Consider the following 18,494-nt stretch of genomic DNA (forward strand, 5'->3'; position numbering starts at 1 on the left):
AATGAAGTCTGAAGTGAAGTGTGAAACATTCCTTTGATTATTTGCCTAGAAAAATAATGTTTACGTTGGTAGAAAGAGAAATATGTAGGGGAGGAAACCAAACAGAAAAAGGGAAAAAAAAAATCTTTGCCTAAAAAAAAAATCTGTATTCCCTAGAGACACATGATTTCATAAAGAAAAAAAGAAAGTGTGTGCATGAAACATACAATGTTGTGTGTAAATTTTAAAAATAACTTGTAGGTTATAGAACCAAATGGGAATCTCTATATGGATATACAGATCTATACACACACATTTACATATATTGGGTCATTGGAAAAGTCATGACTTCTTTATGTATTGTTTTAAGAACTGTTTATTTATTATTATTATAATTATGTTTGCATTTGACCAGAGAAAGACAGAGAAAGGGAAAGTAGGAAAGCAAGCCACCAGGGCCAGGACTCAGATCAAGGCTGGCTACGTGGGAGTCCAGTGCCTTAAACACCACACCACTAGCTGGCCCCTTTCTTAGGTTTTTCTAGGCAAAAATGCATCATGACTTTTCCAATGACTCAATAAATAAGTCATGATGCATTTTTGCATAGAAAAACATAGAAAAAAAATCAAGACTTATCTGAGAACCTACTACACACACACATTTCTTTCTTCTCTCTCTAAATATACATATAACTATATATATATGAATTATATACAATAAATCACTAGCTCTTATGTATTTTCCCTTTACGCTTTCACTCATAGCCAACACGCTGTTTCTTCAAGTTCAAGTTGTCTTCCCTCCTTGTTCTAATGGACTTCACATCAAGTTCCATGTTAAACCCACAAATTACATTCTAGCTTAACTTTCAAGAATGATATAATGCAAAAGCAACCAGGACAGTTCAATATCATCGTCTGATGTTCCCTTTATAAACAATAATAGATCAGACAAAAGATTAAATAAATATAGAAAGTGTACAATTATCTGCTTCCCTCCCTCACCCCATGCTTCTAGAAAGAATTTAAGTCTCAAGCAATGATTCCATGGTTATTTATTTTTCATAGTTATAAAGTCTTGAACCAATTTATGATATGGCCAGTAAAAGAACTATAAGTGGTTCTATAAATGATCTCGGGAAGAAAACAAAACAAAACAAAGATGCACGTGGTAGGAAAAAGGAGGTCAATAGGGTAGACAGTGTACCATAAAATACTATCTAAATGGAAACAATATGGTACGTTCAAAAATGAAATCTTAAGAGATGGAAGTCAGCTTTGGAACAATGAACTTGTGCAACATATTACCTCTGTTCGCCATAAAGATCTCCAGGGCTGTGTTTTGCAGAAGATAACGACGAGAAAAGATTGACCTTATCTCTGTGAACAGCCATTTTCCATGCAACCCTTCTGTATATGCCAGGATCTGGTGAGGGGAAAAAAAAATCAGATTTTTTTCTGTTTACTTCCTCAAATTAAAATAGAAAAGACCCTATTAAGAACAAAATAAGTTTTTTTAAGAGACAAGTTCTCATTATGTTGCCTAGGATGGACTCAACCTCACAACCTTCCTGCCTTGGCTTTTTTTTTTTTCTTTTTTTTCTGGAGAGGTTTTTGCTATAGGGCGTGTGTGCTCACCAGAAAGAGAGAGAGAGACAGAGAGACAGAAAGCAAGAAATCAACCCCCGGGGGGATGGCCACACCGCAATCCCTTCTCCTCCATTCTCCTCTTGGCGGGATCTTGGGCACGCACGTGCGTGCACACACACACACACACACACACACACACACGTGCCTGGCGTGAGTTTAAGCCACTGGGTCCGGGACTTGAACCGTAGTTGGCTACATGGATGGGAGTCCAGCGACATAGCCATTATGCTAACTGCAGGTCCATGCTCTGGCTTTCAAGGTAGCCAGGACTGAAGGTGCATGTCATCACACCCAGAGCTAATAAAAGTAATGTCTGAGAAAAATAATTTGATAGTTATTAAAGTCATTTGGAAAGTGACTAAGAAAATGTACTATAACTTATAGAAAAGATGTTTAAATAAAAAGGCAGAATAAAATCCTGAAACATCTCATTATAAATATGTCTGTCTGTTAAAAATAATGATGTAATCTACTGCTTCTCAAGAAATACATATTGCATCATTTACTGATTTTTAAATTATATTATGGATAGCAAAGTTAAAACCGTAAAAACAAGATCAGGGACCAGCAGGTAGCATAATGGCTATGCTGCGGGACTCCCATGTAGTCGACCGCAGTTCGAGTCCTGGACCCGGTGGCTTAAACTCATGCCGGGCACGTATGCATGTGTGCCCACCTGAGATCCTAAGAGGAGACTGGAGGAGAAGGGATTGTGGCATGGCCATCCCTCCTGGGGGGTGATTTCTTGCTTTCTGTCTGTCTCTCTCTCTGTCTAGTGCATGTACCCTATAGCAAAAACCTCTCCAAAAAAAAAAACCAAGATCTCAAAAGTGCTTACAAATCACGAACACAATTCAGTTTCACATCCATGATTACAATGTGCCCAGCAGTACTTACATATTTCGATGTAAATATATATATGTGTGTGTTACAAAGACATGTAACACACATATACATACATACATAATTTGTAACGTTCAAAAATTGACGCTTTCAAGATCACTATTAAGCCAATAGTCACTCACTCGAAAAGTACAAAGACCGACTGTACAAGAGGTTAAGGGTCGCTTTGTTAGCGAAGGCGAAACAAACCTGCAAATGAGGTCAGGATGATCTCTGAACGGGGCGGGTGGTTGTCAGAGTAACTTGTTACCATTCTTGTCATCCCATGTGACAGACACAGTTGCTCAAAATGCTTTGCCGATTCAAAGCAATCCTGTCTTTAGTCCTAAGCCACTTCGCTGTTCTCTTACTCAAGTTTTGTTTTCCAAAAAGTTCACTTCAAAAGCTCAGTTTCAGAGCATTACAGGAAAACTAGACTTAGCGTTTCTCTCTCCACATCAGTACTAGAAATGGTAAAGAAAAAGCGATGCGTTTGCTAGCAAAACCCGATGAAAATCTAGAAAGCAAATTAAATCTAAAAACTGAGATGTTATCTTTCAAGAGTAACCACCATTAAAAACAGAAATAAAACATTCGATTACGATACTGCACCATGAAGATAAAGACGGCTATGAGCGAAGAGAAGACAAAGAATCAATTCTAAGACTTCATCCTGAACATACTTCTCTTTACTTTCCATTTTCCGAATCCTAACTTTAAATTCATCAGTTTAATGCAAATGCAGTTTCTTGGAAAAGAAATAAAAAATGAAAACCCTACAGAAAGGATTTTATCTCTGGAACCAAAGGATCTAGAACTTAAAAGATGAGTACGCCTCAAAGTTCAATGCTTTCTGAAAAACAAAAGAGAAAGTTCAAAAGACAAGACAACCGATAATGCTTTCAGCTTTGAAATTGGTGATAGAGAAACCCTGCTAACTCAGTCACACCTGAGTACTTACATAAGTAAGACCAAGAGAGGGGAACAGGAAAAGAGAGGGCAAAAATACTAGTATTGTTCTGGAGTTAAGATTTTTACCCCCAGCACCCTAACCACCAGGCCATCAGCCAACTCCACATGCTGTCACATTTCTAGAAAAGAGTTAAATATTTGTTAAACTGGACTGCAGCTCTCGTTAATTAAAATTTAACTACACTTGGGGCCAGGAAGTGGTGTGGTGGTTAAGGCGCTGGACAGTCCCACATGGCCGACCACGGTTCGAGTCCTAGACCTGGTGGCTTGCTTTCTCACTTTTCTTTTCTCTGTGTGTCTGTCTTTCTCTGGAAAAAATAAAAATAAATGAATGAATAAATTAAATTAAATAATTCTTTTAAAAAAATTTAACTACACTTGCTTTCCTGTACTTGGGTTAGAGATGACAGAGGAAACTAAAAGAAAACAGAGAAGAGGGGAACCATCAGGCTCTGTGATGTGCTAGGAGTATCACACATTGGCCTGAAAATTCTGCTTTCTAGGTATAGAGCTACAGAAGACCTGTCGCTCCTAACAGTGATGCCAATCATTGCAAAGTCATGGTCATGCAACTCTCTCCTAAGATATCCCATTTATTGGCAGAAATAAGAACACTAAAACGTTGTAAGATTTTCCGATTAACAAAAAAATTATACTCCTTTAGGCTGTAGTTATTCAAAGATCTACTTGAAACACAGCAAGTGTCATACTTCTTTAAAATGTACTTTATTACTAAATGTCAAAAATACTCAAAAGTATAGAAAATGGCATAAGCTCCATGCAAAAGCTTAACACTTAATATTATTCTTAATGCTACTGCATATATTTAAAGAAGCATTACAGAGAGTGTTGGAATTCCCATTCATCACCGTTCCCGATCCCATTTTCCTCCTCTGTCAATCCAATCACTACCCTTATTTTGAGGTTTATTATTCACACTGTGAGAACTGATATATCCATAAATAGCATCTAGCCTTGCTTCATATGTTCCCAAATCTGATGTAAATAGTATCGCACTGAATGTACAATAATAGTATGTTTTCCGAGTTAAATAGAAAAAGGTCTGGTGATGTTTTAAAATGCAAGAGAAAGAAAAACAGAAGATGAGACAGAAAACTATTTACAATTGCCAAAGGTGTCCAAAGTTAAAATCTTGGACACAGAACTAGCCTCGTTTTTCAAAAGAGGAGCAAATGAAATTTCTAGGTATAGCCAAGATACTTGGCATTTAAAAGAGAAATGAAGACTCTCTTAACTAAAGAATTACTAGCTGAAACCGATATGATAACATTTCTTTAAAGCATTCATTAGGAAAAGGTGTCAGGACTGAAAAGCAGCTGAGGTCTAGCTAAGCAAGAGATTCATTTCTTACTGGAATAGTATATGCCTGGTTCGAGGCTTCACTTCAAAGTCTCCAGAGTTCAATTAAAACTGGATTAGGTAGAAGCAGACCCTTCTTTGGGACTTTCTGTTCACTGAAACTCTACATACACTGACAGCACCCTAGACAGAGGTCTGGCCCTCCAATGAATCCGTTGCTATGGAAACCGTATCATTACCATTGCTCTGCAGTTATGACCCCAAGTCTAGAATAGCTTGAAAGCTTCAGCCCACAGCACTCTCCCTGAACGTTTACCACCTTGTTTCTTTATTGCCGGTATTATTATTGATGAATTCAACTTACCAGTCTTTCATCATCTGTTTCAACCAAGCTGATTTTTCAGTTGAAGTTTGGGATAAGGGCGTTATGGAAGAAAGAAGGCAATACATGATTTATATGTGTATATACCACACACATATGTACTACATACTCATATATGAGTATATATGTATATGAGTATATAGTATATATATGTGTGGTGTGTGTGTGTGTGTGTGTGTATATATATATATATATATATATATATACATGTAATTTCTCTACATTTAAAAAATCACACCTATCTTCTTTAAAATCATTGTCTGAAAATTAGGCCTTCTGAAAGGCTTAATTTTATTTTAATTATGCCTTCTGAAAAGGCATATTGTTTTCCCTGAATGATGCAAACATCTCTTCCTGCTACGCCACATATGGCATATAAAAAATATTTAAGAAAATGTCTTTACCAGGTTGCATTTATCCTTAGCTGAAAATTGTAGCATTTTTCACTATCTTTTTAGCTGTCCACTTTCAAAACCCCATGAATGTATTACAACAAAACTCTTTCGTTTTCATCCATGCAAGAACAAAACGAAAAACCTGTATTTATAACCCAAATATATGTTACCCTTATTTATTAAATACCAGGCATGTTTCGGAAAAAGATTTAAAGTCGTTCAATCCATATTTATTCTACTTAAGTAAAAAAAAAAATAAAGGAAGTTTTTTTTTAACTATCTTTGACAAACTTAAAGTGTTTTAAATTCTTCTTGAGAAAAAGAATATTTTATATTTTATGATTTTTCAATTAATAAAATGTTCCCCCCCCCAAATAAAAGTTACATGGGGTCCATATACGTAGAATTAATAAAATTCTAAAAAGCATTATTCGTACTGTTTAAACACTTCCATTCCTTCCCTTGTCCCTATCCTATTTTCCACCTTCTGGAGCAGTTGGTTTTTCAGACAACAGTGTAATGATTTCTGGAACATTTGGTAATAGGAATAAACACAGATAATATATATACTAATAACAGTTGTTAAGAATTACTGAACACAACCATTTCCAAACTATATGTATATATTTAACATCAAGAAAAATATTTTAAACCTGGTATACAAACTAAGTAATGCTATTAATTACATAATAATACCACTATATTAGGACAGTATAGAAACTATTCTCTATATCCCATTTTCATGGAATGTAATTATAAATTATAGTCACAAGGCTTCTATAATACTCTAATATAAAAAACAGTGAGTATTTGAAATATTTTAAAAGTTAAAACTAATGTTGAAAATAGTCTCATATCATCTAACCACTAAATGTGCAAATATGTTTTATTTACACCAATCGCAGTTTAAATAAATAAGTTTAAAACAATTTCAATCAAGTATTTTAAAGCTATTATCACTTTATTAGTCCCATAGGTTTGTATTTTTCCATATGCAGTTTTCTCTAACACTTGATATTAAAGCACAGCAAACAATTTATTATAATGATATTAAATTTAGTGGACTTAAAGATTTTACTACATTACTAATCATATAGTGTACAATTTTTAAGTTTTCAAAGATAACAATTTTAAAGCAAAATTCCAGAGGCCTTTTTTGAATTTGAAAACGACAACATAGTTGACTCTGGTAGAAAGTTTAAGGTGATAATTTTGCTACTAAATATATATCCACAAAGACTTAGGTGGTACTCAAACTTCAGAAAGAACGGAATCAGAATAAGAAAAATGAAAATTGTGAACGCATATAAATGCACTTCTGAATTAATTATGAGTTCTTATTTAACTCATCTATAGATTGTATTTCCTCCTTCTGCTTCGTGGAATCATCATACAAGGCAGAATTCTCCTTAGCATCTTCATGGATGACAAATTCAATTAAACATATTCATTACTCTAATGTTCTACTTGGCAGTTTTAGTCAGTATGAAAAATTAAAAATATATAAATAAAATGCGATGTGACCTTTGTATTGATTGGGCTAAAATGGCTTTTGCCTGGGTGTGGATGGTGGGGCAGCTGGGAGGGGCGAGAGGGGAGCTTACAAACACACACACTCTTATGTTTTCTCTTCCAATTACTGAAGGAGATGATAAAACCACAGCAAATGATGTATCAGCTCATTTTATCTTATCGCTTTGGGGCTAGGTGACAATGAAGTTCATATTTCACTGGCTCCCATTGAAGATTGTGAAAATTACTTGCCCTCATGACCTGAAATTTCACTAGAAGACAGAAATTTCTCTTCTGCAAAGTAATGCAATTTTTCAGATGTCAACCTTTAGCCCAGCTTTAAAAATTAATTTCATTTATATTAACCAATGATATTGATATTTTCACAGAACGCTCTTTGATACATGAGGCACTGACTGGCAAATTGATGTTGCTTTAGATGGGTAAAACTATTTTATTTTAAGCTGCTATGGCAGACAGATTTATGGTAAACTGAAATTCCCATTTCATAATTTAATATTTGTGCTGGAGTGTTGCACCTTTAAGCCCTTGGCCCGTAAATAATTCAGACTCTTTACTTGGTGCTGTTTTATTTTCAATATTCCTCAGCTTAAAAATAATTTGCATTTTTAATGATGCATCAAAAAAGCCATCTCTTACTGAAATAGCGTTTACTATATATCTTAATGAGTCAAGGCCTAATGTAGTGATGAAGAAAAATAACAAAGAAGGAATCTATCCATATTTAATTTATTTTTAATTCAGTTTTTTAAAAATTTAAACTGTATCTGCAGACTGACTCGTTTCTAAAAGAAGGCAAGAGTCTAAAATATACCAGAGAAAGACATTGAAGAACAAGATTAAAGTACATGAGTCTGTATTTCTTTTTCACAGTAGCACATCAAGGAAATAGCTAAGTGTTAAATTTGCAGAGAAAAAAAATTAAATGAACTTAGATAAATATTTAATTAAAATAGGGAGATCTGAGTTTGAAGGTATCTTTTAAAATACAAACATAACAAAAACAAAAACACGATGTTAATTTTATGCCCAAAGGATGTGAAGGGATCCTATCTGATTTTAGTATGGAAGAACCAGAAATTACCTTGTGTCTGTACAAAACAAAAATTTTGAATTAAGATTTCAGTCCTTTATAGTAAATATGCTAATATATAGTAACTCTGCTATTGTAACAAATTTTTATAACCTCTACCCAGTAAAAATATTTACTGAGTACAAATAATGTCTTGAGATGATAATCTTATCAACCCTTACATTTCATTAAAAAGTTAAGATAAATATGCATCTAATTAATGCATTAGTATATACTTTTAAAACTAGAAAAAAGATAAAGAAAGGTATTTCTCTAATTTAGCTACTTTCTCTCAAAATACTTTAACAATCTTTTGTCTAATTCTCGATATTCAAAATCACTTTTGCATGTTTCTATGCTAACAATAATGCAATTTTTTTTCTTCAAAAATATTTACATTTAGTTCTTCCTTACATATATCGTATGGGACCATAGTAATGTAAATTATACTTGATGGTTTTTTCCAATTATATTGGAAATATTCCTAGTCACATTGCAAGAATCTGTGGAAATAACATGTTACCATTGCTGAATTCAATCTCTATAGTACACTGATTTTCCACAGTTGGAGAAATACTAGCCTATTGAGAGACAACTTATCTCTTTGTAGCAGATACAATATGCTTTAGCAATTGTGGCTTCTCTGGTGCATCAGTTATTTTAATGAATGAAAGGGAAGCTCTTTTTTTACTGTCAAGAAATCTGCTTTTGTTCTTCCAACATTGCAGGAAAACAGAAAAGGGCAAAATACAAAGAAAAAGTTAGGTAGAACTTGATGCAAAACGTCTAAAATCCCTAAAACATACTTTCCTAATTAGAGAGACATACTTTTCTCTCTCTCTCTCTTTTTAAGCTTTCTGCCTCTTGGTAAGGATCAATTTGTTTAGTTGGAGTTGGTTAGAAATGAATAGTACAAGATCATATTCACTTCCCTAACATACATTCAGCTTCAGACACAATCTTCCAAAAGCTACTCTCTTAACAAATGTGTATTTTACATAGCATTATTAATACACTTAAATGAAATGTTGGAGGTAAACCTGATTTCATTGCGTAGCTCATAACATTTGCACTCCCTTGGAATTCATATTTGATGGAGGTTCTTACAAGGCAACGACTAGCTCTCAATATCTACCCACAGTATCTAAGAATATAGAAGATATTGATTGATACTCAGCCTCTCAAAATATCTACCATCAAAGACTCTGGGAACATATTCATATAAAACAGCAGAAAACAAAACAGGATAAGTAAAAAGGAAAACTACAACATAGCAATTTTTTATTTTATTTTATTTTTTTAAAATATGGAATCTTGATACGTCATGGTTCTCCTGTCTCCTGAGTCTCTGGGATTATGAGTTCGAGCCACGTTGCCTGGCCTTTAAGAGTGGACCAGAAATTGAACTCAGGCCTCCCACGTGGCCTCAGCCTGTCAAGAAGCAGCATCAAACAGCATGCACTATCATGGCTGGGCCAACACAACGTTTTAAAAAACTCCAATTCAAGGATCAGAGTACATAAACAATACCAACAAAAATGATTGCAACGTGTGAAGAGCTTCACAAAGTTTGTGGAAAATGTGCATTATGGAAAAAAAAAATTTACAAATTTCAAGAAGAAATTTTGCACCAAAATAAACTCATACTTTAATTCCATTTTTTCAAGAAAAGTATCCTCTTACAAAAATTACTGTGTAAGGACATTATACATCAAGCAGTAAAAGACAGTAATCCCTGAGAAACAGGAGATGAAATAATAACACTTACTAATGGCCAAGTGCACCGTCTGGAATGATGCCGCACGGCCCAGGGCAGGACGTGGCAGCCCAGTTAGAGCAGAATGGTCTCCTGAAAGAAGGCCGAGTTGGAAGTATAGCAAAGCCAAGGCAGCTGACCTAAGCAGACTATCAAGTAACAGAGCTCCAGAGAGCTCCAGTCTGAAACCGAGTACTGAGTACCCCTGTGTATAAGAAAATGGCCCCAGGTCAGTGGAAGACTCATCTCCCCTCAACTTAAACTTAGCCATACTCAGAGAGACAGAGTAAAAGCTCCTAATTCATGGAGCACTGGCTAGAGTACTTGGGAAGGTTTTGCCACAGCGATGAAGACAAATTAGTACTAGACTAAATACAGCTTGGCTCCACCTAAGACATCTTAAAAGCAAGATTCAGGTGCATCAAACCGTTTCCAAACTCCACTGTATCCCAGAAAAATGCATTAGAATATTTATAGTCATACAAGAACATCCACACAACTGGGTAAAATTGGCCACAGCAGGCATTCAATTCAAATGAACAGGCCTGCAACAAAGCTGGGGAAACCTGACCCATAATGAGGAGAAAAATTAATTAAAAACAAAATCCTCATTCAAAAACGACATGACAGAATTATTAAAAACAGACGTCAAATCACACTAAGTACATTTCAGAGCAAAATAAATGTATACTACTAGGAATACAGAGGGTCGTTTCATAATGGTAACAGATTGTTTGTTGAGAGGCCATACAAACTATTCTAAATGTGTATGAACTGAGTAACAGCCTTAAAATACATGAAGCAAAAAACAGAACTGAAAGGTGAAACACATAAATCCTCAACATAAACAGATCTCAACATTCCTCTCTCAATAATTGATAAAACAAGTGGACAGAAAATCAATAAGGATATAGAAGACTTGAACCAGATCATCGACCAACAGTACTTAACTGACATTTACAGAACTCTCCATCCGACACCAACACAAAATGCACTTACAAAGACAGAACATATTTTGGGATCCAACCAAGCTGTAAGAGATGTAACAGATTCAAACCATATAAAGTGCATTCTCTGACTACAATAGCATTAAGTTAAAAAGCAATAGATATATTGTGTAGCTCAGTGACAGTAAAGAATAACGTATTGTCTATTTCAAAACTGCTAAGAGAGTACATTTAAAATAGTTCATACTACAAAGAAATAAGTAGGTAAGGTGATGAATATATAGTTAGCCTTATGTGATCATTCTATATGCAAATACCAAAACACTGTACTGTTTCAATATATATACTTACTGTTTGTCAATTAAATGAAAAAAAAAAACAAAACAGAAAAGTATCTGAAAAATCCCCCAGATTGAAAACTACTTAGTACACTTTTAAACAACCCATGAGTCAAAGAGAAAATCAAAAGGAAATTAGAAAGTATTTTGAATTGAGTAAGTGAAAACATGACATATAAAAAGTTGTGAAATACAGGTAAAGTAGTTCTTAGAGGGAAATTTATAGCCCTAAACACTTACATTAATAAGAAAAAAAGGACCCATATCAATGACTTTGACTTCTACATTAAAAATCTAGAAAACAGCAAACTGAACCCAAAGTAAGCAGGAGAAAGAAAATAATAAAAATTAACAAAAAAGAGGGGAAAACCAAGAACACCAAAAGCTATTTTTTGTTTATAAAAGTCAACAAAATTGGGCCAACTTCTGGCACGGAGGTTCAGGTAGCTAGATCCCACATGGCTGACTGTGTGGTTTGAATCCTTAACTCAGTGGCTCGAAGAACATGCTGGACACATGCTTGTATGCCCCATATCCCGGAAGAACAGAAAAGGGATTGTGGTGCAGCCGTTCCCGGGGGATGGGAGGTAATTTCTTACTCTCTCTCTCTCTGTCTCTAGTGAGCACATATGCCCTTATTAGCAAAAAAAAAAAAAAAAATCAATAAAATGAATAAACCTCCATCCAGGCAAGAAAAAAAAAAAAAAAAAGGACATAAATAGGACATAAATTATCACTACCAGGAATGACATCAGGAACTACCAGTATCAGGACAGAGGAGACATCATAGATTGTGTAGACATTAAGAGATTATGAACAACTAGATTGGACAATTTTGATGAAATAGATCTCTTGAAAGACATACTCTACGACAGTCTTCTCAAACAGAAATAGATAACATGAATATCACTGTATCTATTAATGAAATTGAATCTGTAGTTTAAATGTTCCCACAAAGGATCAGATAATTACATGGTAAATTCTACCAAATATTTAAGGAAAAAAATTGCAACAATTCTATACGAACTCTTCCAGAATACTAAAGAGGAAGAAATACTAGCCAAGTCTGTAGAAGAGGCCAGCATTCCCACATGACAAAACCAGAGCAAACACAGGACAAGATAAGAAAATTCAAAGGGCAGTCTCCACCCAAATCCCACAAGGGTGCAAGATGTGATAATAAGATAATTACAGATCAGTTTTAGACCCTTATACCTAATCACCTACTATGCTCTATAATTTGATTTTTCCATAACCTTTCTGAAATCTCCTTGTACGTGTATCTACAGCTAGTAAAACAGTGTCTGGCACACAGTAGGTATGCCATGTATATGTGAGCAATTACTGTTATCACCAGTAAAATAGCAAAATTTGTAATAAATAGTAAAGTTTAAAACCTGGTATAAACATTTAAAAGAAAGATTAAAACTCTTCCAGAAAAGGAAAAAAATAAGTACATAATAATGTAAACATGAAGACATGAATATCTGTTCTCCATTTTAGCAACTGATACTTAACTACAGAAATAGGAAAAATATTTATTCATAATAGCAAGTGAAATATTAAGTGCTTGAGAATCAGATACACACACACACACACACACACATTTTATTTTGTTTTGTTTTTTAAGAGAAATTTTTGCAACAGGGCACATGCACTTACAGGAGAGACAGACATCCCCTCGAGGGGATGGTCACACGACAATCCTTTTTCCATTCTTCTCTTGGGATTTTGGCCACACACACACACACACACACACACGCCCAGTGTGAGGTTTAAGCCACCAGGTCTGGGACTTGAACCGCAGCTGACTACATATAGGACTCCAGATTTAAACATTACACCATCTGCTGGTCCCAGGAATCATATTAATAAAAAGGGAAGAGGGGAGGTGTAGGCAGAAAATGTGAAATAGCATTAAAGGAACATAAGGTGTAATTTGAACCTCCAGTTTTTTAAATAGGAAAACAGTATCAGTAAAACGTAAACTTACAAAAATTCAATACATAAGTTTAATGTATCTGTAATTAGAATGATAGGATTTTTGTTTGTTTATTTGTTTTTAAAGGCTTCATAAAATGACTTAGTTTATAAGACAAACTACATACCTGCAAATAGCTAAAAAATGATGGAAGCAGAAACTAGCAAAGGGCAGTGGTCTAACTTATACAATATACAGGTAGAATAAAGGCATAAATAAATGAGAATATCCATTGTAATTTAGTCTGGTACTTTCTATTCTATTTCTTTTTATTTTTGAAAACCTACTGTGACACTGATGGCACAATTTAAGGTGGGATATGCTTAACAGGCCAGTAAAACACCTAGTTAGTAAGAGTTTTGCAAGCAACTGGTTCTCCTTCGTTCTCCCCTGTGACTATGTACACATAACCTAGATGTGGACAAAATGCTCATACCAGAATGGGAGCTTAGAAAGGACACAAGAGGGACCAGCAGTTAGCGTAATGGCTATGTCTCTGAACTCCCATGTAGTCGACCGCGGTTCGAGTGCAGGACCTGGTGGCTTAAACTCACGCCGGGCGCATGTGCGTGCGTGCCTAAGATCCCAAGAGGAGAAGGGATTGTGGTGTGGCCATCCCCCCTGGGGGGTGATTTCTCGCTTTCTATCTCTCTGTCTCTCTCTGTCTTTCTGGAGAGCACGTGCACCCTATAGCAAAAAAAAAAAAAAAAACTCTCAAAAAAAATAAATAAAAGAAAGGATATGAGAAATATTTATATCTATAGCTTTTAAAATATATAGCATTAATTAAAGGCAAAAGATATGATTGACAAATTCAAATGACAAAAGATAGGTCTGTGAAAACTATCTCCTCTAAAGAGTTACTATATACAAACAATAAACAAAATGAATAGAAAAATGTATGAAGAATAGAAAAAGGAATTTCACAGAACCAATTCAAATGTCTGACATTTTTTAAATGCTCAAATCGACTAGGGGTGAAGAAAAAACACATTCAAATAAGATATGTTATACCCAAGAAACCAGCAGAAATTAAGAGCTAGAACAGATTTTGCTGACAGGAAGAATGTCGAGAATAGGTAGACACTGCTGGTAGAGACAGGAAATGTAAAACCCTTTTGGAAAGTAATCGGACATTATTAAAAATAAAAATATATATGCCCTTTGACCCAGCCAACCAACTTAGAGAAAACTAACAAAAGGAAATATGTCATTATGTAAGCAGGTAAGGATATTTACTGCCACATTTTTCATAGTGACAAAAACAGAAAAGAGAAAACGAGACTGAAAATCCAATGCACCTCAGGGAAATGACTATGTAACTGCAACTTTTTCAGTCACAGAGAAGCCTGAAACATACATGCTTTAAGGCTTCATAAAATTATGTAGTTTATAAGAAACTACATACCTGACATCAGCTGACATGGCTGGATATTTACAATCAGTACACTGTGGGGTGAGAGATGTGACACACCAATATTATGAGGTTTTTTCTTTTTTTGGAGAGGTTTTTGCTATAAGGTGTGTGTGCTTGCCAGAAAGACAGAGAGAGACAGAGAGACAGAAAGTGAGAAATCACCCCCCGGGGGGATGGCCACGCCGCAATCCCTTTTCCTCCATTCTCCTCTTGGGATCTTAGGCACGCACGCACACGCACCCGGCGTGAGTTTAGGCCACCAGGTCCAGGACTCGAACTGCATTCGGCTACATGAGAGTCCAGTGACATAGCCATCATGCTAACTGCTGGTCTCTTATGAGATTTTATTTTTGTAAATCAATTACCATCACCCTCCATCCAAGAAAACAGAGATAAACATGGAAGGATGCACACCAGATTGTGAACATATGTTAAGTCTGGGAGATGTTCTAGAGAATAGGCACAGGGGGCAAAGAGAGAGAACCCAGAAAATAAAGGAAAAGAGCATGCATAAAAATGAAATATAAGAGCCAGCAGGTGACATGGTGGTTAAGGTGTGGGACTGTCACATGGCCAGGACCTGCTGCCTTGAAAATCACACCAGACACATGTGGGAGTGTTCAAACTCCCAAGAGGAGAATGGAGAAGGGATTGTGGCATGGCCATGACCCCTGGGGGCGAGGGGTGTGATTTCTCACTTTCCCTCTCTCCGTCTCTCTAGTGAGCATGCATACCCTATGATAAAAACTTAAAAACAACGAAAACATACCCACACACAAACAAAAATTGAGTATTCATTTTAATTCTAATTGGCTATGTGTGTGTAACAAATTGTAAAATCCGAATTAAAGAACGTCATTGTTTCCTAATCTTTGAATCCATTATGTTAGTTTTTATATAAAAGTCAACTCATTTTCCTTTCTTATTTTTCAGTATTTTCTAGAGTTCAGCCTGTGTTTTTCTCCTTCAGTTTTTAAATTTCTTTGGATTCTTCACCTAGGCCCAGATTCCTTCACTTTTCATTGTCTTTAGAGGTAAGAAGAGGGGCCAGCAGGTGGCATAGTGGTTACTAGCTGGACACGGCTGACCACAGTTCGAGTCCCAGATGTGGTAGCTCCAGAATCACCTTGGGTGCACATGTGTGCATGCCTGAGGTCCAAGGAGGAGAATGGAGAAGAGTGAATGAAGGCATGGCCATTCCCCCTGAGGTGTGATTTCTCTGAATGAAGGCATGGCCATCCCCCCTGAGGTGTGATTTCTCACTTTTCCTCTCACTGTCTCTCTCCATCTCTCTGCAGTGGGCGCACATGCCCTGGGCAAAAACCTTTAGAAACAAATAAAGGTAAGAAAAAAAAAACTTTTTTTTAGAAAGGATTTTGCTATAGGGCACATGCGCTTGCCAGAAAGACAGAGAGAGAGACAGAGAGATAGAAAGCGAGAAATCACCCCAAGGGGGATGGCCACATCGCAATCCCTTCTCCTCCATTTTCCTTTCGGGATCTTGGGCATGCATGCACACATGTATGGCATGCTTTTAAGCCACCAGGTCTGGAACTCCAACAATGGTCGACTACATGGGAGCCCAGTGACATAGCCATTACATCAACTACTGGTCCCCTCGTCATTCTGTCTTGATAAAGCATTTCCATCATTCCAAAAAGATTGCCCACGTACTCCATTGCAGTCAACATGCCCCAAACAGCCACCATTTGCCTTTTCTAGGGCGCCACCCACAGAGTCACACAGCGTCTTCTGCTCCTGACTTCTCCCTCTCATCATGGTGTACTCGAGGATCCTCAACGCTGTTTGCCTACAAGTAACCCATTCCTTCTTATTGCTGGGCGATAGTTCATCATATAAACATAACACAATTGGAATATCCACGCTTCTGTGGATGGCCATTCAGTTAGTCCACTGGCATGGTGGTTGAAGGTGCTGGACTCCCACATGGCCAACTGTGGTTCGAGTCCTGGATGTGGCAGCTTGCTTTCTCACTTTCTCTCTCTCTCTTTCTCTCTCTCTTGCTCTTTCTCTGGTCAAATTAAAATAAAGTTAAATCATTCTTTTTTTCAAAGAATTAAAATGAATTAAATTAATAATTAATTGATCATTCATTAAATTTAAAATTATTTTAAAATGAAGTTAATGTAAACATTTGTGTATTACTCTTTCTGTGGACTTCTGTCTTCAGTCCTCTTGGGTAAATATTTAGGAATGACACTGTTGGTTCATAAGACAGGTGGTATATATAATTTTAGAGAAATTATAAGGGCAATTTTTTCTTCTTTTTTTGGAGAAGTCTTTGCTATAGGGTGTGTGCATTCACCAGAAAGACAGAGAGAGACAGAGAGACAGAAGGCGAGAAATCAACCCCCAGGGGGGATGGTCATGCCGCAATCCCTTCTCCTCCATTCTCTAGGGATCTTGGGCACACACGCACACGCGCCCGACGTGAGTTTAAGCCACCGGGTCCAGGACTTGAACCATGGTCAACTACATGGGAGTCCAGCGACATAGCCATTACGCTAACTGCTGGTCCCAAGGACAATTTTCAAATGTATGCAATACATGAGAGTTCTAGTTCCTCTACATCCTTGCTATCTTTGGTGTTGTCAGACTCATTCATTTCAGCCATTCTAATGTCTACTTGCGTCTGATCATGATGTCCCAAGATGACAAATCATGGAGAAGACTTTCAGGTGATTATTGGCAGTTCACAGGCCTCCCATTGTAGAGTCCCTAATCAAATCTTTTTCTCATTTGTTTTATTAAACTGCCATTTTATTGTTGATTTGCTAATATATAGTAGACACAGGGCCTCTGTTAAAGAAATGTACTGAAGATAGCTTCTCCCTTTTCTTTGGTTTAATAGGATATTACCATTAAAAGATTTCATTTTTTTGAAGTCCTTTTTCTTCTTCATTTGTAAATGATTTCTGGGTATTTAAAGAAATGCTTTTAAAATAAGCTTGTCAATTTCTTCCAAAAGATATATTGAGATTCTTGAATGGGACTGAGTTGACTCTATATATTAATTTGAGGAGAACTGACATCTCTATAATACTGAGCCTTTAATCCACAAGCTTGTCATATCTTTCCACGTCCTTAGGTTTTCATTAGTTTCTCAAAGAAGTACTTAGCAATTTTCAGCAGGTCACACATGTATCCCATTCAATTATTCCCATGTCATGTTTTATAAATGTTATTTAAGTGGTTATTAAATGTCCATTTTCAAAATGTTTATGGAAAAACCAATTTATTTGATTTGGTACCATGTAACATTATAAAATCACTCACTTCAGTAGTATTTTGTGGATTCTTTTTCTCTTTATTTATGATACAGAGCATAGCCGGAAGGTGAGGGAAGAAGAGTTGAGAGAGAGAGAGAGAGAAAGCAGAGGTACTCAGCTTGTTTCAGGTCAGCCAGGCCAGGGATCTGAACTGTGGTTAGCTGTGTGGTTTCCAGCACTGTAGTCCAGCAAGTTATGGACTACACTACTGAGGAAGGCCATATGCTGCAGATTCTTTGGGATTTTTTTTCCAAAAATAATCATGCTGCTTCCAAAGAAATACAGTTTTACATCTATCTATCTAGTTGACATGGCTTTTTTCTTATGCTATTATGCCGTCTAGGAATCTAGTATAAAGTGGAGGAAAGGGAAGAAGTGGATATTCTGGTGTTGGTGTCAATTTTAAGGAAAAGACATTTAGTTTTTACCACCAAATAACTGGGAGCTGTTTTTCCCAGTAGCTAACAGCGGCTAATTTGTGTGGTTTAGTGATTAGTTACGATACTGCTAAGCCAATCTAGACAAGGGTTCAAGTCAGATCATGTCATTTTCAGCTCTAGAATTTCCCATTTGGCTTTTT

At 36.1% G+C, this 18,494-nt stretch overlaps 1 protein-coding gene across 1 annotated transcript in view; it reads right to left on the reverse strand.

Annotated features, from left to right (window-relative positions):
- LOC102499849 (lipopolysaccharide-responsive and beige-like anchor protein) overlaps positions 1-18,494 on the reverse strand; it is a 358,799-nt gene that overhangs the window by 266,641 nt on the left and 73,664 nt on the right. Inside the window, exon 5 of the mRNA XM_006162336.2 lies at positions 1,288-1,405. Within this exon, the coding sequence (XP_006162398.1) occupies positions 1,288-1,405 (118 nt within the window). The remainder of the gene's footprint in view (positions 1-1,287; positions 1,406-18,494) is intronic.

Source organism: Tupaia chinensis, unplaced genomic scaffold (assembly GCF_000334495.1).
Source record: "Tupaia chinensis unplaced genomic scaffold, TupChi_1.0 Scaffold139871_1, whole genome shotgun sequence".
NCBI classification, from domain to species: domain Eukaryota; kingdom Metazoa; phylum Chordata; class Mammalia; order Scandentia; family Tupaiidae; genus Tupaia; species Tupaia belangeri.